The sequence below is a fragment of the Thamnophis elegans genome, chromosome 15 (genome assembly GCF_009769535.1).
Source record: "Thamnophis elegans isolate rThaEle1 chromosome 15, rThaEle1.pri, whole genome shotgun sequence".
Taxonomy (NCBI): domain Eukaryota; kingdom Metazoa; phylum Chordata; class Lepidosauria; order Squamata; family Colubridae; genus Thamnophis; species Thamnophis elegans.
Window position 1 is genome coordinate 5,866,885 of NC_045555.1, and position 26,248 is coordinate 5,893,132.

General features: G+C 45.6%; 1 protein-coding gene across 3 annotated transcripts; it reads left to right on the top strand.

Moving 5' to 3' along the window:
- Nucleotides 1-2,955: 2,955 nt before the first annotated feature.
- On the top strand, nt 2,956-25,683 carry SPSB1 (splA/ryanodine receptor domain and SOCS box containing 1). 3 transcript variants are annotated; one of them, XM_032231946.1, is made up of 4 exons: nt 2,956-3,284; nt 12,926-13,036; nt 16,939-17,732; nt 23,643-25,683. In XM_032231946.1, exons 3-4 carry the CDS (start codon nt 17,039-17,041, stop codon nt 23,768-23,770), a joined length of 822 nt encoding a protein of 273 aa, XP_032087837.1. In that variant the 5' UTR covers nt 2,956-3,284; nt 12,926-13,036; nt 16,939-17,038; the 3' UTR covers nt 23,771-25,683. The 3 variants fall into 3 exon arrangements, with proteins under 3 accessions (XP_032087837.1, XP_032087835.1, XP_032087836.1); XM_032231945.1 differs by lacking the exon at nt 2,956-3,284 and adding an exon at nt 10,059-10,807; XM_032231944.1 differs by lacking the exon at nt 12,926-13,036.
- Nucleotides 25,684-26,248: the final 565 nt, after the last annotated feature.

The following is a 26,248-nucleotide window of genomic DNA, read 5'->3' on the forward strand; positions in this document are numbered from 1 at the left end:
GTGCCCCTCCAATTCAAACCAGCATAATTCTCCTCCAGATCAGAGATTTATTTTGCAATCTGGTTTTGATTCGGTGTCAGAACAGTTGCTAAAACTGACTTGGGGCAAGTGAGTAGGAACAAAAATATAAGAGAAATGTAACTTTACCACCAGGTGGTGCCCTTTCCTAATTCTCAGAATTTTTAATTTTCAGGATAGAATGCTTTGTAATAAAACAGAAGCTGCACACAATGGACAGTGGGGGTGATAGGGACTATCGTCTTTCAAGCCCTGAGGATAGCAATTTACAGAAGGCTACACTAGCATTAAAAAAATGGGACAAACCACTTGCTTTTTCTGAATTTAAACTAGAGATGACTGATATTTGCTGGAATTATTGCAATAATATGAAAGTGCCTTAAAGAGCTATTTTCCTGTTAGATGTGTTTTCAGGCTTGGTCACTTTAAGGGGTGTGGACTTCAACTCCCAGGATTCCCAAGCCAGCCTGTGGGGAATTCTGGGAGTTGAGGTCCACCACACCCCCTTAAAGCGGCCTTGTTTAAAACTCGTGATTTAAACCGATGTTTTCCACTTGCGATTTTTTAATACTACTGATATTTTTAAACGAAATCGTTTTCTTCTGTCCTAAAAGGATCAATGTTCAGTATTTTATACGCCCGAAATCATTTCTTTTTTAAAAAAAATTTGTAAAAAGAAAATAGTAATAAATTGTTTGCTCTGTTGCATTCGCTGACTTTGCTCTGGGTTCGGGATAGACTGGCTGCAGCCAAGGAGGTTCAGTTGGGGTCCTGGGTTGCTTCCGTTCCACAGCTAAGCTCGGCGTGTGAATTGTGTTTCACTGTTGAGCGGGCCAGCTGTTGTGTCTCCAGTTGTAAGCATTGTGTGGACGGTTGCCTAGTTTTGAAACACACACACACAGACACAAACACACTGCCTTTGGCTTGTGCAACGGGGTTGAAGATGTGAAGTCTTGCTTTCCAAAAAAATGACTTAAGAAGGTCACCAAAACGCTGTTTCCTTGAGTCAGATTGGCAGCTGTCGTCGGTGGCATCCGTTACAGAGATCTTTTTGTCCGATGCGTAGTGTACTTGATGTCAGCCGGCAGACCACGCAAGAAAACATCAAGCTTTAGTGATACACAAGGGTCCTGAAAACAGCTGCTGGGAGATAAGAACACACACATTTGCGCCAAAGGGAAGGCAAGAGACAATTTATGACGCGGGGAAAAAGTTGGCCCATCAGTGGTGCACACAGCTACGGTGACGATAGCCTCCACGTATTAATACCCTGTCCATAAAATGGGCATAATGTATCTCCCACTTCCGTGCCATCGCTTCCCCCACGCTGATGCCCATCCTTGTTGTCCTGGATGCTAGTTGCTTTCATATGGACAGATAGACTGCCTCGGACCACGGAGGTTTTGCTAAAGAGAGCAGCCCAGAAGTTTTGCTAAATGCCACGAGGTCCACCTCGCAGATAACCGCGGAAAGGCAAGTATATTTTATTTTTCGAGGAAAAGGCTATTAAGGCCACGGGGAAACGATCCACGAGTTTGATAGCATTGATATCGAGTGCTGCAGGATGGCTCAGTGGCTAAGACGCTGAGCTGGTTGATCAGAAAGGTTGGCGGTTCGAATCCCCAGCGCCGCGTAATGGAGGGAGCTCCCATGACTTGTCCCAGCTTCCGCCAACCTAGCAGTTCGAAAGCACGTCAAAAATGCAAGTAGAAAAATAGGAGGCACCATTGTTGGGAAGGGAACAGCATTTGATGCGCCTTCGGGAGTCGAATCATGCCGGCCACATGACCATGGAGACATCTTTGGACAGTGCTGGCTCTTCGGCTTCGAAACGGAGATGAACACCACCCCCTAGAGCCGGGAACGACTAGCACCTATGTGCGAGGGGAATTTTTACCTTTACCTATATCGTGCTATTTTTAAAAAATGCCGTGTTTCCTTCCTCAATCAGTTCACTCAGGACTAGAAACTTAAAGCTTCCCATTTAAATTTAACTTCTTGGGAAGGTGCAGCCAGGCCAGTTCACGACTGCCTTTAATGTTTCCAACACAGCCAAGGGGGGGGGGGGGGGGGAGAAAAAGTTTTGTTTTTGTTTCAGGGGTCAACATTTAAAACTGCTTTTGAGAGTGTTAAACAGCTACAGTTCTTTATAAAAGGAATCCGCTATCTTGGGGGGGGGGAACTATCAAAACTTCCCAATTTAAATGAAAAGGAACACTGGTCTAAATTTAATTTTTCCTTCGAGGAAGATAAAATGAAAGCTGGCCAGAGAGAGAAATATCTGCCTCTACCTAGGATTGAACTCACAGCCTCACCACACCACTCCATAGGACAAGTCAATTCTACTGATGATATTACCTACTCTGGTAATGAAACGTTGGGAAACTACTTTGAAACCAGCTTGTAGAGCAAACTGTTGCCAAAATCTAAAAACTAGAGCTACAAATATTATTTCAAAGGAATTGGATTTTAATGAAAAGAAGGACTGGGGTGATATGATAGCCGGGTTCCAATATTTAATGGGGTGTCGCAGAGAGGGAAGGGGTCAAGCTATTCTCCGAAGCCCCTGAAGGCAGGGCAAGAAGCAATGGGTGGAAACTAATCGAGGAGAGAAGCAACTTAGAATTAAGGAGGAATTGCCTAATATTGGGGACAGTTAACCAGTGGAACAGCTTGCTACCAGAAATCGTGGGTGGAGGCTTTAAAGAAGAAAATGGACTGCCATCTGTCAGAAATGGTATAGGGTCTCCTGCTTGCGTAAGGGGTTGGACTAGATGATCTCCAAGGTCCCTTCCAACTCTTATTTTCTGATGGTTTGATTGAGCAGCTGGCCTCCAGAAGGTGCAAGTGCTCCATCACTGGAGGCTTTCAAGAAGAGCCTGGACAGCGAAACGGTGCAGGGTCTCCTGCTTGAGCAGCGGGGGTCGGTTTGGATGACCTCCAAGGCTCGCTCTCCCAACTCTTCGTCATCCTTCTCCTAGCGATCCTATTCTGCCGGTCGCCCTTAAGAAGGAGGAGCAGAGCCAGAGCTGGGCGGCTTCGCGGCTCATGTGATGCAACGCGCTGCTATTAGAGCGCTCGGCGCCCCCGCGGCGGACTCCGGCCTGCGGGCGAGCCGCGGGGTCGAATCTGCTGCGCGATTCTCACGACCCGGGTCCACCCGAACGCCAGACGCACGTTAAAAGACAAAAAAAAGCGGGTTCCGTCTGCAAGCCGGCCGGCCGGAGAGAAAGGAGGGGTATGCTCGGCGTCACAGCCCGGCGAAGGTGCGCAAAAAAAAAACAACTCCCCGGGGTGGGGAGGGTCCATCAAAGCGTATATAGAGTTGGAAGGGACCATGGAGGTCATCTAGTCCAACCCGCTGCTCAAGCAGGAGACCCTGTCTCATTTCTGATAGGTGGCTGCGCTTTGCCACCTCTGATTCGGATGAAGGGAGTGGGGGAACTTCGCTTCCTTTTGCAGGTGGGGAGGGCAATTGGAGCCTTGGATCGCGACTAAGTTTGCGCGCTTGCTTCTGCTGGGCTTGGGGTTTGAAAGCGAAGGACACCCCCCACCCCCAATTTGGGGGGAGAGGGCTAGATGAAAGACTCGATGCCTCTTTGGCCAGCCCTGCAAGGTAGGCCTATGGGGAGGGGGCTTCTGCCCGGTTCCCCCCCCCCCAAGCCTTCATTTTTTTCCCTTCCCAGCTTTGATCGCGCATCTTTCACCTGCGGAAGCCGGTTTGAATCAAGCCCCGAGTTGCAAACTCGGGGTGGTATGTGTGTGTGAGAGATGGGCTTACAAAATTAACCCCCACCCAGGGTTCACACAACCCTTGCGTTGAGACACACACACACACACACACAAGCCGGAGGAGGAACAAACTTGGGGGGAGGGCTAAAAAAAAAAAAGCAAGCCAAGTTTGGGCCATCATTGGTCTTCTGACTTGGGGTTGTGCGAATCCACACTGGAGGGTTTGGTAGGGAGATGCAACAGTTTGAAAATCCTGCAAAAAATAAAATAAACTTCTGCACTTGGGCCTTGGAAGCTTTTTAAAGGGGGGGAGATAAAGAGCTAAACTCCCCCTTTCTTTTGAGCTTGGAGCGTTTTTTTAGGGGCTTTAAAAAAACAAAGCAAAGTCCTTGATATATTCATTGAGCGAAAAGCTTATTTGCAATATTAGGGGGAGGAGGGAGGTGAAAACCTGCCTGTTGCATCTTTGAGTGAGTTCCCGGTCTAAGAGAGCAATGTTCCTTGTTTGCATAACCTTGTCTTTTTATTTCCATCATACTTCTCTTTGGGACGCTATTTGGGGGGTTCCCCTCCCCCTGGACTTTAGGTTCAGCAGCCCTTGCGAATAAAAGAAAAAAAGGGGGATATTCCCCCCCCCTAAAATCTGCAATTTCTGATCTGCTGCCTTTTCCGAAGCCATTAAAACCTTAAAAAAAAACCTTGAAAGGCCTAAGGGCTAGAATATTTGCAACAGAGGTGATACCCCTTTAAAGATACGACTGCTAATAATTAGCTTTTCCAGAGCTGCATAGTATATCGGTGACTAAGATAGGAAGTAGCAGCCCGGCAGTTTAAATCGGCCTCACCCATATTTGTCATGGTGTGACCACTTGGTTTATATAGCAACTTGCTGTGGCCAGTGCAATAACCCTGCAAGGTAGGCCGCTACTGGGGGGGGGGTGTTTTGTCTTAATAATGCAAAGTTACAAACAACTATCAGAAATGGGGAGCTGCTTGCTAATTTGGGAGCCTGCTCATGATGGTTTATTCAGCAAACCATGATTGAAAGCTGGGTGGATGTGTCTTGGCTTCTTGGTCAAATGATGGTTGAAAAGTAGCTGTGGCTTGGTGTGATGGGTGGGCCCCACTGATTGTGGTTTATTCAGAAACCTTTGTGTGTGCATGTGTTTTTAAAAAAATCTAGCCAGGTCTGCTTCTCTGATAAGCTATGTTCAGAATAAACAATGGTTTGCTGTGATGACTTGAACCTGACTTCTCTTTTTAAAGCTTGCATTTGATTTATTTCCTAATGTTTCTAATTTCTTATATATATTTTAGGATGGGTGGGATGGACACAAGTGTTTTTTTTTCCTTTGAGTTGTTAAACTTACCTGTCTTGTCTTTTGGCTGGATCCCCTTGTGTACTACAATTTCCATCATTCCCAGCCAGTGGGACCCTCCTCTACTACAAGTTCCTACAGGTGGAAAAACTGCCCTCTTCGTAGCACACAGCAAAGGCATTTTTTTTTAATAAGGCAGGAACCACAAGTGCAAGAAACTCTGAATTAAGTTAGTTCCTGCTGCGTGCTAAGCCATGGTTTACAAAGGCAGCTAAACAAGCCATGATTGGCTGCGGTCACATCCTCTTGAGGGCCAAACAAGGCAATGTGGTGGGGAGAGGTTCCCCAGTCGCCCCTTTGTTAGGAGTCCCTGCTCCGTCCTGTTTTGGAAGTGGGGAAAGGAAAGCTGGGTTTTGATCCTTGTCCTGCAGAACTAAGTGGTAGGGAATAATGGGGATAATTGATGCCAGGGAATGATGGGGGTTGGAGTCCTGGAGCACCGGGGCAGCTGGAATGCGGCTACTCAGGTTTTGGATGTTCTCCTTTTAGAAACGAAACGTGGACTAAAATGCGAAGTTTGTTGCCAGAGGATGGGCTGAGAAAATATCCTGCAAATCCAGATTGGCAAATTGTGTGTGGACGCATGCTGGTTCGACAAAACTCTAGTTTAGGGGTGGTGTGGATTTCCTAGGCTGTCTTCTAGGCTAAGGGCCTGCATTTTGACCAACCGAAAGGCATAAATGCAATGGATGTTGTTTTTGCAAGGAACAGGTCTAGAAAATTGCAAATAATATTGGTGTAATTAAACAGTTTGCAAAGTAAAGCAGAAAAATACATGTTTTTGGCCTAAATTGCATTGAGTGGACTCAGTAAGTTTCGGAATCTTGGCTGCTGGAAGTGAACTACAACTCCCAGAATTCCCCAGTGGGATTCAGGGATTCCCGGGGGGGGGGAATTCTGGGAGTTGTAGCCCACACACCTTCGAGTTGCCAAGGTTAGGAAACCTGGCTGTAATAACCCGCCAGTGGGTGCAACTTTTAAGTCAGGCATCCTGATTTATTTAAGTTAGTCAACTGTCTTTTTTTTTTAAAGTGACATCTCTGCCATCGGGCAACCGACATAATGTTTTCTTACCATGTTTGCAGCTTTCCTTGGAAGAATTGGATATTTTAATTTTTGGAGGACTAATCACGCAGGCTCCTTGAGGTTTCAACCCGGCGGAATTTCAGCAGGAAATCGTTTTAAAAATTGAAATTTTGGGAGGCAGGGAAAGGATGTGGGGGGTGTGTGTGAGAAAGATTCTTCCCCCCTTTCCCAAGCCAATTCACTAAATCCCAATATTAATCTTGATTTAACGTGGCTATTTCAGAGATCGTCGTTCCCTCCTTTCCCAATTCTATTGTCGTCTTTAGTTTCTCAACTGTTTGCTGTTGTTGTATAACATCAAAACATAGTTATGCAATTATTATTATTTTTTTGGATAGCACGTGAGCGCTTGGTGTTTTCCTTTCCTTTTTTTTTTTATCCTTTGGGGCGTGGCATTGCTTGGCGGAGTCGGTTTGGGGTTTCAAGGTCTGCTTGGCAGCCGGAAGTTTTGCTGAATAATTTGCCACCCTGCCCGTTTCCCCAAACAGCTGTTGGTCACCTGCCCCAAAGGAAGCTGAAAAATCCAATGTTTCCATTTGTCTGGGAAGGCCAAACCCTTTTCCTAACCAACCTGATTTAAATGGGAACATATGAACTCGGTAACCAAGTAAGGAACTAACCTAGGAATGGTGGTTTTGCAGCCAGAGTAGGGGAATTAGAAGCAAGCTCCAAAAAGTATGAATCCAGCATTAAGCCAGATGTTGCTGGACTACATTTCCCAGCAGGCCTAGAAAGCATAGAAAGGATGCTGGGAGTTTTTGTTAGGTTAACCTTGCAGAGATATTCCTGGGGTGATCCTAGATTAGTGATGGTGAAATTTTTAGAGTGCCCGAAACTGCAACCCAAAACCCACTTATTTATCACAAATAAGTGACACGACAAATTTAACCTGAATAATGAGGTTTTACTATGATTTAATATGATTAATGATCATAAAGTAATGATAAACAAGGCAGAGTTCAGCTAATTGTTCTAAGAAACCTGTGAGAAATGTACTTTTATGCCCCTTCATTTTTTTTCTGATTTTGAAATATTACGTTTAGCAACAATAAAAAAGAAAAACTTTTATACTATCATTTCTCTCTTCCCCCCTTTTTTTCTCTCTCTTTCCCTCCCTCTCTTTCTCCCTCCCTCCTTCTTTCTCTCTCTCTTTCCCTCCCTCCTTCCCTCTCTCTCTCCCGTATGGGAGAAACGCAATGGAGCTGGGTTGCGGCAATCCTATAGTTGATATAGTCACCGTGCTTTAGGGTAAAATTGTGAATCTAGGTGGGATGGGAGAGGATAACCATTAAACCAGGATAAAACCTAGGTTTGTGAAAAAGCTTTTTTTAGCCACACTGTTGAAGACAACGCTGTGTATTTTCCAACAGTCGTTGAATTTATGGTCAGCCTCTGAATTAATTTTGCATGCAAAGCAGGCTGATTCGTCCCTTAAAAATCAATCGGGATTCCACTTCTTTAGATGATGAATAAGCCAGGAATATAAGCAGGAATGTAGGAAGGCGGCCTTTGGAAATTAACTGGGTTGGGAAAGACTTGATTAACATAAGGTTGTTATCTAATGGGAGGCAGAAATTTCCTAGGTGCGTTGGCAGGGTGTAATCTTTGGCAATGTTTAAAAGATGAACTTGAGCTGTGATTTTTTTCAAAAAAAATAAACAACCCTGGGTAAGAATCTGGAGGGTGCTTTTTTCCTTAAGTTTTCCGCTTCCTCTTTTTTTGTGAATGAGGCAGAGAAATTGCGCTCCACCCTAATCTGTTCCCTGTTTGTTTGTTTGCAAAAACTCTTCCTTTTGCAGTCACTAAGGACTAGCTTCTTGATTGCAAAAAACAAAATAAACAGTGGAGAGGGTGATCTTCCTGCATTTTGCAAGCAAAATCCAGCCTGCCTGGGGATGGTGTCCGTACCCACCTTGACAGTAAGAAGCAGGGAAGTTTGAAGTTTATTAACATTTATATGTCGCCCAATCCCGTAGGACTCCGAGCGGCTGACAATACAATCAAAAAGAAAAGAAGAAAAGAAAAGATTTAAAAAACACACCATGCACTCCATTTCTGAGTGGGGCTGGACCATATTTTGGGGTCAACAGCCCCAGGCCTGCCGGAACAGCCAGGTTTTAATGGCTTTACGGAAGGCCAAGAGAGTGGGAAGGGTCCGGATATCTGCGGGAAGATCATTCCACAGGGCCGGGGGAATAAATTATAGAAATGTTTACAGAATAATAGAATCTAAAGGCACCTTGGAGGTCCTCTAGTCCAGCCCCCCCTGTTCAAGCAGGAAAAACCATGTACCATTCTGGATAAATGGTTGTCTGATCTCTTCTTAAAAAGCTTCCGGTAATGGAGCATCCACAATTTCTGGAGGCAAATAATTCCACTGGTTAATTGTTCTTCCCCTGCAAGGAAATGTCTCCTTATTTCTAGGTTGGTTTCTCTCCTTGCTTAGTTTCCATCCATTGCTTCTTGTCCTGCTTTCAGGTGCTGGACAAATGAGACGAATGGAGCCAAGTATTGGTATTGGTTGTTTCCAGAAAGGAGCAAAGAAAATAAAATAAAAAATGAGAATTTTGAATTGCTCGCACTTAAGAATTTGCATCCATTTGTTTTTGAAATGCTTCAGAAAGCATACAATAATTTATTAGTCACTTGATGTCATCCACACAACCTCCAAGTGTTCTGACAGTTAAGAGGCAGTTTTAACTGAAACACTTATTTTTTATTTTGGAGGAGGGAATTCCATAAGAGACATACTGAGGACTAGAAACTTCATTTTGACCTACGTAGCCAGACCAGGTAGGCTTTTGCTTTGGGTAGTTAACATTTGAACACTTAGGAGTATGCAACTATGACAGGGAGTAGGCTTGCTCAGATCAAGAGCCCAAACTCTTGTTTGATGCAGGTGGAAATTAAACCATGATGCTTCTATTCCGTTTCATCCCCAAATCATTGCTTGGAGTGTTGGAAGACTGAGATGCATTCGATTTAAGTCCAAATTTTCTCCTGCATCCTTTTTTTTTTCTTCTTAATTTGATATGTAAGGTAAAGGGTCCCCTCATGCATATGTAGGTTCCCGACTCTAGGGGGCGGTGCTCATCTCTGTTTCTAAGCCGAAGAGCCAGCGCTGTCCGAAGACGTCTCCATGGTCATGTGGCCAGCGTGACTTAACGCCGAAGGTGCACAGAACACTGTTCCTTTCCCACCAAAGGTGGTTCCTATTTTTCTACTTGCGTTTTTTACGTGCTTTCGAACTGCTAGGTTGGCAGAAGCTGGGACAAGTCATGGGAGCTCCCTCCGTTATGCGGCGCTAGGGATTCGAACCGCCAAACTGCCAACCTATCTGATCGATAAGCTCAGCATCTTAGCCACTGAGCCACATATCAAGCCCTACATACTTGATATGTAGGAAAGCTCAAATCTAGAAAGTTGTATTTTTTTTTTATTATTTTTTTTTTGCCAACTCTTGTTGGCGGGGGTGAAGTAACTTGTGCCTTTTTTTAAAATGCTACTATACTGGTTAAGGACTGCTTTTGATGTGCAAACACCTTTTTTTTTTTTAATTAGGTAACTGAACTCTTGTGGTTAAGGTGTCACAAGGTTCAGCTTTGAGTTTTAAGGGGGGGGGAATTGTTTATGTTGAAGGAAGGGAATAGATTGAAATGATGATTTGGAGATTAAAAAAGACCAAAGAAGATGGGGGAGGGGGAATAATTATTTTCCAGAAAGGGGGCAGAATACATAAATGTATGTTTATTTTTTCATACCATCTTTTTCTCTTATATATATATTTTACTGTTTTGAAAGAATCTCAATCTCCCTCCCTCTCTCTCTATCTCTATCTATATATCCATCCATTCATCCATTATCATCCATCATCTACTGTCTATCTATAATTATCTTCCTTTCCCCCTCTCACTGTCTGTCTGTCTATCATTCTCTCCCTCTTCCCTCCATCCTATCTATCTATCTATCTATCTATCTATCTATCTATCTATCTATCTATCTATCTATCTATCATCATCATGTACCGTCTGTGTATAATTATTTTCCTTCCCCCCCCTCACCCTGTCTGTCTTCTCTCTCTTCCTTCCTTCCTTCCGTTCTATCTATAATTATCTTCCTTCCCCCCTCTCACTGTCTTCCTATCATCTATTGTCTCTCATTCTTTCCCTCTCTCTCTCTCTGTCTCTCCATCCATCATCTTCCATCATCTACTGTCTGTCTATAATTATCTTCCTTCCCCCTCTCACTGTCTTCCTATCATCTATTGTCTCTCATTCTCTCTCTCCCCCCCTCTCTCTCTCTCTCGCTCTCTCTCTCTTGCTTCCATCCTACCTACCTACCACATTTCTCCCAATATAAGTCCTACCCCAAAATTAAGCCCTAATGCTTATTTTGTCGCCCAAAAATTATAAGACTGGATCTTATTTTCAGAAAAACCATATGTGTTTGTGTGTTGTTCAGACACGGACTAAACAAGGCAAACCAGGACTGGCTACAGGCATAGCATTTTTACAACCTTATTCAGCAAAAACCATCAGCCTGGGGCCCAGACAAGCAAGCAACACATGGCCCATCATCCCCTGCCAAATCAGGTTTGCCCACGCACCCACACCTATCCTTGGAATATGGTTTAAGGGACTGATGCAGCAGGCTGCAGAACGTCGATAGGCAAATGGCTGGGTGTTATTGTGGCCTTCGCAACACTTATTTGTGTGGCTTGGCAAACGGGTAGCACACCATAGCTTCCCACGGCTCCCAGGATGTCGGTGAGCGAGCCCAGCCACGAGAAGGCGCACGCCTCCGCGTGTGGGAGTGGGCCGGGAAACGCCGTGGTCAGGCTGAGAAACGAGAAGCCGATATTAGAAATAATAATTATTGATGGCAATCCTCTCCATGTGTCAATACGCCTTAATACGGGACAACATCCCATTAATTATCAAAGGAGGCCAACTGCATTGTTGCATAATGAAAAAATAGGGAATGAGAGGTAATATTAGGGCATTATCCTGCTCAACCGCCGATGTTTCTAGTTTTAAAAGGGGGGGGGGACTTTAGACTTTAAGCCAGAGGTGATGGAGAACACTGGCCCTTTTAGAACATGCGGACCTCAACTCCCAGAATTCCCTAGCCAGCCGATTGAAGCCATGCGTCTCCATTTTGCAACTTGAAGAGGCCTGGACTTCAACTCCCAGAATTCCCTAGCCAGCCGATTGAAGCCAGAGGTGATGCAGAACACTGGCCCTTTTAGAACTTGCGGACTTCAACTCCCAGAATTCCTGAGACAGCAGGAATTCTGGGAGTTGAAGTCCACAAATCATGAAAGCACCATGCTTCCCCATTCTGCAGCTTGAAGAGGCCTGGACTTCAACTCCCAGAATTCCCTAGCCAGCCGATTTAAGCCATGCTTCTCCATTTTGCAACTTGAAGAGGCCTGGACTTCAACTCCCAGAATTCTCTAGCCATCCGATTGAAGCCAGAGGTGATGGAGACCACTGGCCCTTTTAGAACTTGCGGACTTCAACTCCCAGAATTCCTGAGCCAGCAGGAATTCTGCGAGTTGAAGTCCACAAGTCATAAAAGGGCCATGCTTCTCCATTTTGCAACTTGAAGAGGCCTGGACTTCAACTCCCAGGATTCCCTAGCTAGCCGAGAATTATTCTTTGCTTTTTGGAACTGGGGATCTTCTTGGCCTATTTCTTAGTCAATTATTCCCCCCCCCCCCCCCCCCCCGATGTTTAAAAGTTGGTTTTGGGGTTCTGGTTACCCTGGGATTAAAAGCGGGGTGGGGGTGGGGTGCATTTCTTTTCCTTTGCAAATGGATCCATTTGGGGAAGGTTAAAATTAGCACAGATTTATTTGAAATCTGGAAAAGAAGGGAAGGGCTTGGTGACTTTAGAAGAGACTAACCTACGTTTCTCAGCATTCTTTACTGCTGGTAGGGCCCTTGGGAGTTATAGTACAACACCTGGCCAGTGATGATGTCCTGGGTGTGCAGTCGGGAAGCTGATGTGCCTGGAGATCAGGCAAGGGAAGGGAGATCGTGGATGCAACGTATAAGAAATGACAATATTTTATTTCCAAATTAGCAAAAGGGTGGGCAGCAGCCCATCCACCTGACGTACATCTCTTTTGAACTTACAATTAAAAATGCAGGCAGTTCTCGACTTACGACACACTTGAGGCCAACATGTAGTGAGAAATTGGCTAAGTGAGTTTCGCTCCGTCTTACGACTTCTCCTGCCGTGTTCGCTAAGCGAATCGCTGAAGTTCGTAAAACAGTTTAAAAAAAAACCTTTCCATGTTCGCTTGACAACGGTCCCGCTTAGCAACACAGATCGTGGCCTCCGTCGCGGTCGTAAGTCGAGGAGTACCTCTTTCAAAGTGCATCCCGGTGGGTTTGGCGCGCTCACCTGTTGGGCATGCCCCCCCTCCCCCCCCCCCGTTTTTTGGGCTGCCTCCCAAGACCCCCGCTCTTTCAAGGAAAGGATTGCCAGTTCATCCTAAAAACATTGATAATTGGGGTTTGTTTTGCCGGCCTGTTATAATTATTTGGATCTGTTTTTATGGCTGGGAAGGAAGCAACTTTGGGCACATCGTGAGAACCAGACCTGAATTCTCTTCCCAAAGCTTTGCACGGGGTATTAAATAGCCGGCCCGTGAGTCACCCTGATTCAACAGCTATTAACCCTCTCTTGCTTGGCTTTTCCCAGCCACGGAAAACCATCCTGCCTGGTTGGGGCTTGTGGAACTCCCTGCCACAAGAATGAGAATCCAGCACTGGACTCACTGAGCCACAGCTGTCGGCGAATGCTGGTGATGGGGTTTGTAGTAACTGAAGTTTTAAAAAGCCTCTTGGTTTGCCAAGAACGTTAAGTGCAAGGCTTGGTTATTAATATGTGTTGATACCTCTTTATAATGCCTTGGTAAGGCCACACTTGGAATATGGCATTCAGTTTTGGTCGCCACGATGTAAAAAAGATATGGAGACTCTGGAAAAAGTGCAGAGAAGAGCAACGAAGAGGATTAGGAGACTGGAGGCTAAAACATACGAAGAACGGTTGCAGGAACTGGGTATGAAAAGAAGGACTAGGGGAGACATGATAGCAGTCTTCCAGTATCTCAGGGGTTGCCCCAAAGAAGAGCCGAGGTGGCGCAGTGGTTAAATGCAGCACTGCAGGCTACTTCAGCTGACTGCAGTTCTGCAGTTCGGCTGTTCAAATCTCACCGGCTCAGGGTTGACTCAGCCTTCCATCCTTCCGAGGTGGGTAAAATGAGGACCCGGATTGTTGTTGGGGGCAATATGCTGACTCTGTAAACCGCTTAGAGAGGGTTGAAAGCCCTATGAAGCGGTATATAAGTCTAACTGCTAAAGAAGAGGGAGTCAAGCTATTCTCCAACGCACCTGAGGGTAGAATAAAAAACAATGGGTGGAAACTAATCAAGGAGAGAAGCAGCTTAGAACTGAGGAGAAATTTCCTGACAGTGAGAACAATTAATCAGTGGAACAGAAGTTGCCTCCAGAAGTTGTGAATGCCCCAACACTGGAAATCTTTAAGAAGATGTTGGATAGCCATTGGTCTGAAATGGTATAGGGTCTCCTGCCTAGGCAGGGGGTTGGACTAGAAGACCTCCAAGGTCCCTTCCAACTCTGTTATTATATCATCTCAGCGGGAGCCGAAAACCAGTCCCCGCTTCCTTCCTTCGTTCGAGCCAGCTACGAGGAAACCAGGTTTTTGGGCACAAGCCAGGATCAAGGGGCAATCGCATATCTTTTCCCTCCGAATCAACAACTCAGCATCCCTGTTAGCGGAAAGCCAGCTTGCAAACGGCCAGTTATGTAATAAATCCAGGGCAGTTTTTCCTGAGCCGTTTTTGTCTCTCTCTCCCCCCACCCCTCTATTTTTCCAAAGAACAGCCTGTTCGAAATAGAGGAAGACTCAGTGGCGTTTTCGCTTCCTCTGGCAGATTTTCTGTCCTCCCGCAGCGATTCTCGCGTGTCATCAGCCCGCCTTCCCTGTATGTAGAAAGAGTCTCTCTCCCTCTCTCTAAAAAAAAAGACAGAAAAAAACCTTGGCGTAATCGTTTTGGCTGCAGGGAAGGAGAGCCTCGAAATCTGAATCGGGCCGCCCCCAAATTTTGTCTTTCTATGGCTAGAGGAGAAAAGATTTTGCCTCTTTCTTGGGACTTTGAAAACTTCTGTGTAACTTAGTTTTCGGGTTTTTGACATCAGGGTGCTCATGCGTTTTCACTCCATACGGTTAGGTTAGGTTAGGTTAGAATAGGATAGAATAGAAATAGAAATAATAGGAATAAGAATAGAATAGAATGTAGGATAGACAGACTAAAATAGAGAATAGAATAGAAAGAATAGAATATAGAATAGAATAGAAATAGAATAGAATGTAGGATAGACAGACTAGAATAGAGAATGAAATGAAATAGAATATAGAATAGAAATAGAATAGAATGTAGGATAGACAGACTAAAATAGAGAATAGAATAGAAATAGAATAGAATATAGAATAGAATAGAAATAGAATAGAATGTAGGATAGACAGACTAGAATAGAGAATAGAATAGAAATAGAATAGAATATAGAATAGAAATTGAATAGAATGTAGGATAGACAGAATAGAGAATGAAATGAAATAGAATATAAAATAGAATAGAAATAGAATAGAATGTAGGATACACTAAAATAGAGAATAGAATAGAAATAGAATAGAATATAGAATAGAATAGAAATAGAATAGAATGTAGGATAGACAGACTAAAATAGAGAATAGAAATAGAATAGAATATAGAATAGAATAGAAATAGAATAGAGTTGGAAGGAACCTTGGAGGTCTTCTAGTCCAATCCTTGCTTAGGCAGGAAACCCTACACCACTTCAGACAAATGGTTATCCAACATCTTCTTAAAAGCCTCCTATGATGGAGCACCCACAACTTCTGGAGGCCAGTTCTTCCCCTGGTTAATTGTTCTAACATTGTCCATTTGCTCCCGCCGCACGCTTTTTCCAGTGTTAGTTTTTTTTTAGATACACACATCGGTGTGTGTTGTGTAAAAAAGCCTTAACACAGAACCTGATTCACACCCTCATTTTTTTTTCTCCTCCTCTTCTTCTTTTTTCCCCCCTTTTCTTTCCATGACTAACCAGTCTGCAGCTGGCAGTACTTCAGTGGGGCAGTTCGTCTTTCAAACATGTTTCTTAGAAAACGAATGTGCATTCTTTCCGTTTTGGGGAGGGGGGGAAAGGGGGGCTGGAAGATTATGGGGTGTTTTTTTTTCCCTGCTGCTTGTCCGATCCCGTGTTTGAATCCAGAGAATGTGAGTTGACCACAATTCGGGAAGCAAGCGAGGGATTGAGTTGAAATAAGAGAATAACAAGAGTTGGGAAGGGACCTTGGAGGTCTTCTAGTCCAACCCCCTGCTCAAGTAGGAAACTCCATTGAATTTCACACAAATGGTTGTTCAGTCTCTTCTTAAAAACTTCCAATGTTGGAGCATTCACAACTTCTGGAGTCAAATTGTTCCACTGGCTTATAGTTCTCACTGTCAGGAAATTTCTCCTTAGTTCTAGGTTGCTTCTCTCCTTGATTAGTTTCCATCCATTGCTTCTTGTTCTGCCCTCAGGTGCTTTGGAGAATAGTTTGACTCCCTCTTCTTTGTGGCAACCCCTGAGATATTGGAACGCTGCTATCATTTCTCCCCTAGTCCTTCTTTTCATTTAACTAGACATACCCAGTTCCTGCAACCATTCCTCATATATTTCAGCCTCCAGTCCCCTAATCATCTTGGTTGCTCTTCTCTGCACTCTTTCTAGAGTCTCCGCATCTTTTTTATGATGTGGTGACCAAAACTGGATGCCGTATTCCAAGTGTGGCCTTACCAATAAAACGGTACGAATGAACGCTTGCTTCTCATCAGGAAGAAGCTCCAAAAATATCTTTGCTTCCCAGTGGGAGGTACTTGTAGCATGTGCAGAGTGCATCTTGGTTAGAGCCGGGGCGGGAGTGGTCTACACCAAGGAAACCGAAACGTCTCACGGTGGAAGAATGTGGCATGGAGATCGAACCAGTGGTGAAATTCAAATTTTTTTTTACTACTGGTTTGGTGAGCTTGGGGTGGCTTGGTGGGCGTGGCTGGGTGGGCATGGCAGGGGAAGGATACTGCAAAATCCCCATTCTCTCCCGATCAGCTGGGACTCGGGAGGCAGAGAATAGATGGGGGCGGGGCCAGCCAGAGATGGTATTTGCTGGTTCTCCGAACTACTCAAAGTTTCTGCTACCGGTTCTCCAGAACCTGTCAGAACCTAAAGGATTTCCCCCTACTGGATCGAACCATCCTCTCCGGGCGGAAGTGGGAATCATGTGAGGGTAGATCCTCCCCCCCCCCAGTTGAAAGCCATACTTCTCCATCCTCCTGGAAGAAGGGGATGATGGGCCTCTTAGTTCAGCGCATGGAACTTTGGAACCTGGCCTGAAAGGCATTCACCTCGGAACACCTGGAGGCTTCCGATGGATGTCAGGGCCAGATGTTCCATACTGTTAAGGCCTGTTGTCTTCTGCTTTTCATCCCGGGATTGCTGCTGCTGGTGGTAGTGGGGGAAACGTCGGTCTTTCTCGTCTCTCCCCAGAGGTACCGCCATACCCCGAACCACTCTCCTCGCAAAGCCACCAATTTTCATGTTTGCCCCTTGTTTTTCTTTCCACCCAATTAGGTGCTGTTGACCGCCGCCGTCCACAGTGACATCTGCGCGAGGTCTCGGAGCAGCGGGCTGACCCCCCGGATGCCCATCGCCGAGCGGCGGGCCTTGAACCATGGGGCAAAAAGTGACAGGGGGGTTCAAAACGATGGACATGCAGGATGCGGTGTGCCGGCCGTTGAAGCAGGAACTCCAAGGGCTGGATTACAACAAGCCGGCTCGGCTGGACCTCCTGCTGGACATGCCGGCTGTCTCCTATGACGTCCAGCTGCTCCATTCGTGGAACAACGACGACCGCTCGCTCAACGTCTTCGTGAAGGAGGACAACAAGTTGACTTTTCACCGGCATCCGGTGGCCCAGAGTACCGACGCCATCCGGGGCAAAGTGGGCTACACTCGTGGGCTACACATCTGGCAGATCACCTGGGCCATGAGGCAGCGGGGGACCCACGCCGTGGTGGGCGTGGCCACGGCCGAGGCCCCCTTGCACTCGGTGGGCTACACCACCCTCATCGGGAACAACCTCGAGTCCTGGGGCTGGGACCTGGGGCGCAACCGGCTCTACCACGACGGGAAAAACCAAGCCAGCAAGACTTATCCAGCGTTCCTGGAGACGGACGAGACCTTCATCGTGCCGGATTCGTTCTTGGTGGTGCTGGACATGGACGACGGTACTCTCAGCTTCATCGTGGACGGACAGTACATGGGAGTGGCCTTCCGGGGGCTGAAAGGGAAAAAGCTCTACCCCGTGGTGAGCGCCGTGTGGGGCCACTGCGAAATCCAGATGCGATACTTGAACGGCCTCGATCGTAAGTGTCTTTATTTTTCGTGGCCTTTGGTGGTCAACCTCCTTAGGAATGTCCTTCAAAGTTCGGCCTCTGTCGTTGAGGATAATTAAATCCGTTATTTCTCACCCACACCCCTTTTAACCTCTTCTCCCACCCCAAAGGAGGCTGCCTGTTGCTTCTCTGCGTGAGTTCTTGTCCCCTGCTACAGGTAAATTTCAGTTGCTGTGCGAGGCCATGGTTAAGTGAGCTTGGCTCCCTTTCAGTGCCCATTCTCATCCTGGTGGTTAAGTGAGGAACGTGGTTGTTAAGGGGAATCTAAGCTTCCTCCTTGCCTTGGCTAGTCAGAAGGGGAGCGCGTCATGCACCCGTCATAAGTAAATGCCAGTTGCCACGCCTCTGAATTTTGATCACATGACTGTGGGAGTGCTGCATCGGTGTTAAGTGGGGAAACGGTCCTAAGTCACTTCAACTTCGAACAGTTTCTAAATGAACTGTTGTAAGTTGAGGAATTTCTTTTCTGACCTAGGCTTCCCAAGAGCAGGAAGCAAACTCCTGGTCCCAACAACCTCCCCTTTTATTAATTGACTGTGAATTCTGCCCATTCGCATCCAGCAAAGTCTTTCAAGGGAGGATTTACGGTCACAGACCTTATCTGGCTTGGAGAGCTGCCAGGCTGATCTCTGCAAAACTTGGCAAGGAGTCTCAGAGAGTCACCAACCAATTAAGCGAACTCCTGCAAACTCCCTTTTGCTCCTCTTTTATTTCCTCTGGGAGGGGCCATTCATCGTCCACCTGTGGCCTTACTCCCAAGTCGACCCTTGTTCTTTAGCTGTTCCCTTCGTCTGGCAACTGCGTATACGCACCCTGGGAACAGGCTCCAGCTGTTCTTCTGCCTCACTGATGTCTGACTCTGAAAGCAGCTGATAACTGTCAGACGGCTCTGGCACCCTCCCTGCCTCCGACACAGAGCCTTCCCCAGACTTCAGGACTGGCCCATCTTCCTCCCCAACCTCCTCACCGTCCAAATCTGTTGCCAGCTTTGATGGCTGGCCACCACACTTTCTGTACTCCCCTTTCAACCATCTTTTATTTATTTATCTGAATGGTTCTCCGCCCATCTCTCATCCTTTCACACATTGCTTGCGATGGGCTTCTTGTGCAACTTCTGGGGACACCCCAACGAACCGTCAGTGCTGATTTCTACACAATCTGCTCTTTGAAGCTCATCTCTACCCGATGAAAGGCACTGATTATGTGGGAATTCGATCCTGGCTTCATTTTCTTGCTTCTTGATGCTATTGGGGGGGGGGGGTTCTTTGCAAACCGGGGCTCCCCATTTTCGCAGGAGAATTGAAGCCAGTTTTGCCGAGAAGAGGGGACACGAAGAAATGGGCTTTTTAAAAAATCCTGCCATCTCTGTTTTTAGCAATAGCAATAGCAATAGCAGTTAGACTTATATACCGCTTCGTAGGGCTTTCAGCCCTCTCTAAGCGGTTTACAGAGTCAGCATATATCGCCCCCACAGTCTGGGTCCTCATTTCACCCACCTTGGAAGGCTGAGTCAACCTTGAGCCGGTGAGATTAGAACCACCGAACTGCAGATAACAGTCAGCTGAAGTGGCCTGCAGTACAGCACTCTAACCACTGCGCCACCTTGGCGTTTTTTTGTTATTGTTGTTTTAATGAAGACACGGCAGCTGGTGTTGGCTTATCTGGATGCAGACAAATTCCCGTTAATGACAAAGGGTTTTAAGACCCCAGTTGCTGAATCATAATTCTCCAGAATCTGCCTGGGTGGGTGTTTTGGAGTTTTTTTTGCATTTGTCTGTCTCTCCTCTTAATTCCTAGTGGGTGGCACAATTTTGATTAGCTGGCCTAGCCAACCCCCAAGTGGGTTTTATTATCCTTTGCAAATGGGGATATTTTTTGGCAATGGAACAGCCTGGGTTTCCTCCAAATCCTGGATAGTAGGAAAAAGATTTCCTCTCTTCCCAGGAAGAGAAAAGGGCGCACGGGGAGAAATTGGGGTGTGTGTGGGAGGGGGGTGTTGTAGCTTGAGATTTGCATCCCCAAGCAAAGTCTGTGGAGGTGGCCAGATTCGCTTAATGGCTGCACGATTGGCTTAACAACTGTAGGGATTCCCTTAAGCGAGACAAAAACAGGTTTTATAAAATCGTTTATTGTCATTGCACCTCACACAACGAAATTAAATCCCATCTTCAGTGTGCATTATACATAAAACAAAAACACAACTCCTTCACATTCTATACAATTGAATTGAAGCATTGCATTAATATTGCATTAAACAGTAGAATTCAGCATAGTTACCGCCCAGGGGTAAAAGCTTGTTTTTCAGCCTATTCGTCCTTGTTTTTAACGCCCTGTACCGGCTGCCAAATGGTAATAGTTCAAAAAAAAAAAGGAGTGCCCAGGATGAGATGGGTCTTTAAGGATGTTTTGAACTTTCTTAAGGCAGCGGGAGGTATAAAACTCTTGCAAAGAGGGGAGAGGGGCAACCCAGGATCCTCTGGGCAATGATGTTGACCCTCTGGAGCGCTGCCCTACCTGCCACTGTGCAATTGGCACAGGTGCAGGAAGTTAAAATACTCTCTACAGTGTGATCGTAAGAGATGATTTCTAAACGACGACGGAATTTCAGGCAGAAAAGTTAGGGAAATATTCTCCCATGGGGTTTTCCAAGTCCTTCATTCAGAACTTCTGAATCGGAGAGATTTGGCGGTACTTTTTCAGCCCTGCTTGCTGTCCACTGGGGGCCGGGGGGGGGGGAGGCCATTGTGAGTGCCCGATTCTGACATACAGGAAAATGCTTACCCAGTGTTTTCCCGTGCCGCTTAGCGGTGGCACATGATTGAGGATTTTTGGCATTGGCAGCCAACTTTGGAAAAAAATCTGCCTGCGGCGGAAACAGGCAGCTGGGAGAAATAAGTCACTGCAGAAATAAAAAAGGCTTAATTGCCAATATTTGTGACGTTTTCTTGCAGGTGCTGCTTTTAAGTGGGATGAGTAAGGCAAACTTTAATCAACAGGATGAGACTTTTCTCAGGCAGGAGAAGGTCCAAAATTGGCCTCTGCTAATTTTCCCTCCAGACGTCGCTAAATTTCCAACTCGGTGTGGTAGACAAAACTTTACTTACCAGATAGAGATTCCTTCCATCTCTATCATCTTAGCTCACTTTGCAGGGTGGATAAAAATTGATGATTTTTAAATTGAAAAATCAGATATATTTTTTTAAAATTTAAATCTGATTTTTGCTTTTAAATTTAAATTGGATTTTTTTTAAAAAAAAATCAAAATTATTTTAACACAATGCCTTTTGGAGTAAAAAAAAAATCTATCTAAAGATCGTTTCCTGTTTAAGATACATTCATAATTTTGTTTATTCAGCATGAAATGGAGCTTAGTTGTGTAGCCCGAGATGGTATGTCTTCATAAGATGAGGGAATAGAAGAGAAACTTACCAAATTTGCAGAAGATACTAAGCTAGAAGATAGGCTCAAGTTCTCGAAGGATCTTGACAGACTTGAACATTGGGCGCTATCCAGTGGTGGGTTTCAAAAAAATTTCGAACCTACTCTGTGGGTGTGGCCTCCTTTGTGGGAGTGGCTTGCCGGCCATGTGACCTGGTGGGAGTGGCTTGCCGGCCATGTGTTCTCTCTCTCTCTCTCTCTCTCTCTCTCTCTCTCTCTCTCTCTCTCTCTCTCTTTCCTTCTTTTTGTCTCTCTGTCCCTTTTTCCTTTTTTTCTTTCATCTCTCTCACTTTTTCTTTCTTTTTTCTTTTTTCCTTTCTTCCTTTCTTTCTCTTTCTCTCTCTGTGAGTCTGTCTGTGTGTGTGTGTGTGTATGTGTGTCAGTAGTGGTTTTCAAAAAAATTTGGAACCTCTTCTGTAGGTGTGGCCTGCTTTCCGGGTCTACTGGTGGAACCTCTTCTAACCGGTTCGGTAGATTTGACGGACCGGTTCTACCGAACTGGTGCGAACTGGTAGGAACCCACCTCTGGCGCTATCTAACAAACTGAAATTCAATGTAGAGAAAAGTCAAGTCCTACACTTAGGTAAGGAAAACCAAAAGGACACATATAAACTGGGTGAAACCAGGCTTACTAGCAGTGACTGTGAGAGGGATCTTGGAGTCTTAGTGGACAGCCAGCTAAATAGGAGCTAGGAGTGCATCCAAAAAAGCCAACGCAACCCCAAGTTGCATTAACAGACGGATACAATCAAGATCAAGGGAGGTACTAATACCACTCTATAAAGCCTTAGTAAGGCTACACCTAGAGTACTGCATCCAGTTTTGGTCACCACGCTATAAAAAAGAAGTTGAGACTCTAGAAAGAGTGCAGAGAAGAGCAACCAGGATGATTAGGGGACTGGAGGTTAAAACATAGGAAGAACGGTTGCAGGAACTGGGCCTGGCTGGTCTAGTGAAGAGAAGGACCAGGGGAGACAGGAGAGCAGGTGTCCAATATTTGAGGGGCTGCCAGAGAGAGGAGGAGGGGGGTCAAGCTATTTTCCAAAGCACCTGAAGGCCATACAAGGAATAATGGATGGAAACTGACCAAGGAGAGATTCAACCTGGAAATAAGGAGGAACTTTCTGACAGGGAGAACAATAGCAATAGCAATAGCAGTTAGACTTATATACCGCTTCATAGGGCTTTCAGCCCTCTCTAAGCGGTTTACAGAGTCAGCATATCGCCCCACAGTCTGGGTCCTCATTTCACCCACCTCGGAAGGAAGGAAGGCTGAGTCAACCTTTGAGCCGGTGAGATTAGAACCGCTGAACTGCAGATAACAGTCAGCTGAAGCGGCCTGCAGTACTGCACCCTAACCATTGCACCACCTCGGCTCTTACAATCAACCCATGGAACAGAAGTTGCCTTCGGAAGTTGTGGGAGCTTCATCACTTGAGACTTTCAAGAAGAGACTGGACTGCCATTTGTCAGAAATGGTGTAGGGTCTCCTGCTTGAGCGGGGGGTTGGACTGGATGACCTATGAGGTCCCTTCCAACTCTATTAATCTGTTTAATCTGTATATTTTGCAATATTGGGACTGGTGGAGGGAGGGGCTGATGTCTTAGAGCTCCAAGATTGCTGCTGGACGGTCCTTTTGAACCTAAACCATCGCGTAGAGATGGTGATAGAGAAGGGGGACGTCCTGCTTATCTCAGGGACATCGCAAAGTCCCTGATTGATCCAGGAGAAGCTCTTTTTTCCGGCAACAGGAGAAGCAACCATTAAGCTGCAGAAGGTTGGGACAGCCCCTGAATAGAAGAAAAGCAGGAGATTTTGATTTGGACTTGATTTAAATCAAATCCACCTGTCGCTTTGAAAGGTAGAGATTTGTGAGGAGATGCCCAAAGAGGAGGGGAGGTGACAGATTCCTCCTGTGGCAACCTAGAGGTTTTCTGGGTCTAGCAGAGGAGGGATTTGGGGTAATTTAAGAGGAAAAATGCATTTCTCAACAGGAACTTTACTCAATTGGCAATTTGATGTTGTGCTAATGAATGTCAGCATTTCTCAATCGCAGCACTTTTAAAAATGTGTGGACTTCAATTCCCAGAATTCCCTTTCCAAGAGGTGAGGTCTTCAACTCCCAAAATTCCGCATGCTGGCTGGGGAATTCTGGGAGTTGAAGTCCAGACATCTTAAAGATTGAGAAACACGAGCCTAGATTGAAGCCAATCCCATTCCAGCAAATTAAATGAAGAATTTTGCTTCTGCGATCAATCGTAATCTTAAACAAGCACAGCCATTTTGCGCCAACGTTGTCTGTTTTCAATGACATCTGGGATACAGCTGGGCTCGCTGAAAGAGCTCAACGTGTCTGTGCAGTCAAACGGCTGGTTGAATTTGAACTGTTCTTAGTTCCAGGTCTGTAAACGGTGCTAATTTTGGATCTGTTTCCCTTTTAGCTGAACCTTTACCACTGATGGACCTGTGCCGACGTTCGGTGCGCCTCGCTTTGGGCAAGAACCGGCTGGGTGAGATCTCGACACTGCCTTTGCCCAAATCTCTCAAAAATTACCTTCTTTACCAATGACACCTCTTGAACATCGGAAGGACAGACCTCTTGCAGGAGCGAATTTCTGTTGGATTCATTGAGTCAAAATCATGGGGGCCTCGTCATCTGCTCCAACGCCCCATCCCTGGGCCACATCGTGAGCAGAAAATCTCCTTTTCCAAGATCACATCCTACCAGGATTTGTTTCCAGAAAAGATTCCAGCCAAACGTTTCTGCATTCTCGTTTGAATTTCCCGCTCGTCCGTCAACCACGAAAGGGGGGCGGTCCTGTGGATTTTTGTGGAGCCGGGGATGGCTCGCCCATCTTGGAGATGGCGCAGGTGCAAGCATCGGACAACGGGCCCAACTTTTGGATGCGGGGAAAGGGATGAGGCCCGCACACAGAATCAGACTGGTGGCCTGAGGGGGACACGAGCCACTGTTGGAGCTCTCCTTCCACATCAGGCCCTCGGCCGTATTTTTCCCTGCCTTCACCACCGTGCCTTGGCCCCCATCAAATCGCCCGGCCTCACTGCTGCATGGCTCACCCTCCCGTCTCTTGCTGGAGAAAATACTTGAAATGAAAATTGGTGGGGCGGGGGATATAAAGATCATTTGGAGGGTGGAGGGCTGGGAGGGAGGGATGCCCTAAGCATCCCCCTTCCCCCCCCACCGGCTAAAAACCATTTTACTTCATTCGTCCTTGCCAGGGATGGAGGAATGGGTACGTGGGGATTCCACCCACATAGCTGGCTGGGAATTTGGGGTGCCAGAAACCTCAGACTCCAATGGGGGAGGGTCTTTCAATTGTGGGGGAAGGTGGTTAAGCCCGCTAGCCAAGTCCCATCGTGGATTCCTTGTTCGCGAATGGACTAAAATGCCATTTATAGTCGGGCTCAAATTCAGTGGCTGACCCAGAATATAGTTTTGGAGTGTGAGCTCAATCGTAAACCCCCCTCCTACATTTCCTGGGCTGGTTGGGCATCGCAGGATAGCACCCACCCACCCACCCGGTGTGATACTCTAGACTAGCAAATATCCTTGATCCAACCAGCAGGGGAGAAAAAGCATTTATTTTCGATACTGCCTTCCAAGGGATTTGATTTGCACATATTTTATTAACCTTAAATGGAGGTGGGGAAAACATTTGTGTGTTGTTTCTTATGTCCCACCCACCCAATTTGGTCTACAGGTGTGTTCTTTTTGTTTGATGTGTGTTTGGTACAGGGAGCGTCTCTTATTTGGAGGGGGAAATGTTAATATATAGATACAGTGTGCGTGCGTGTGTGTGTGTATATGTATATACATTTTGCATTGTTTTGAATGTTAAAAACGCTGGATTGTTTTTTCGTTGTTGATGTTTTTAAGTCATGCTGCTGTAGAGAAGTTGTAGTTAGTTTGTTTTAAACAAGAGACAAATAGACTAGGTGATTATTTTTGTGTTGGTTGTTTGTTTTTTTTTGTTTTTTTAAGCACACAACTTGGTGCCAAAGTTAGTTAGTTTTGGGAGGCAAACTTTGTGCTTGTCTCTCATTATTATTATTATTGTTGTTGTTATTATTATTTTTTAAAAAGCGAAGAATAAAACCAAAAACTGTTTTCAAGCGGAACACTTTAAAAATAATTGCACATCAAGGGATTTTAATGTGTGCAAGGCCAAGCATTTTTAATTGTCCTTCGTCCCCGTTTTCCCCACTCACACCAAGAATTCAGGCACGTAGGTGATTTCTTTCTATCTTTCTTGTTTTCTTTTATTATCTTCAGTATTTCATTTCCCCTTCCTTCCTTTATTTGGTGCACGTCAGTGTATCTGGCTTGTACAATTGTTTTTTTTTTTTTAATTAAAAAAAAACCCTCTCACTGGTTTATCCCCCCCTCCCCTCCCTTTGGTGGATTGTAGATGATTAGGTCCCCGATGAAAGCAAAAGAACGAAAATAAAAATTTATTAATAGTACAAGTCTGTGGCTGTCAATCTCGCCAAACGGTTTGCAAATCTTGAAGTGACACATTTTCCATTCAAAATAAAATCTCTCGAGCTGGATTTTGCTGGAAGACAGGGAGGGACGAGGCTGTTTCCAATGACTAAATGATGAAAATATGATTTGCGCATTCGGAGAAAAAAAGAGAGAGAGAAAGGAAAGAAAGAAGGAAGGAAGGAAGGAGGGTGGGAGGGAGGGAGAGAGAAAGAAAGAAAGAAGGACGAAGGAAGGAAAGAGAGAGCGAGAAGGAAGGAAGGAAAGAAAGAAAGAAGAAAGAAAGAAAAAGAAAGAAAGAAAGGATGGAAGTTTGTTTAAAGATGACAGTTTCATCGCTGAGATTGGATTGTTTCTGCGGGTGGTCCTCGACTTACCACAGTTCATTTAGCGACCATTCAGAGTTACGACCTACTACCGTTTTTCACACTTAACGACCTTTGCAGTATCCCAGTGTTCAGGTGATCAAAATTCTTGGCACGTGATTCATAGTTATGGCAGTTGCCACGTCCCTGGGATCCTCTTTTGCGACCTCCTGACCAG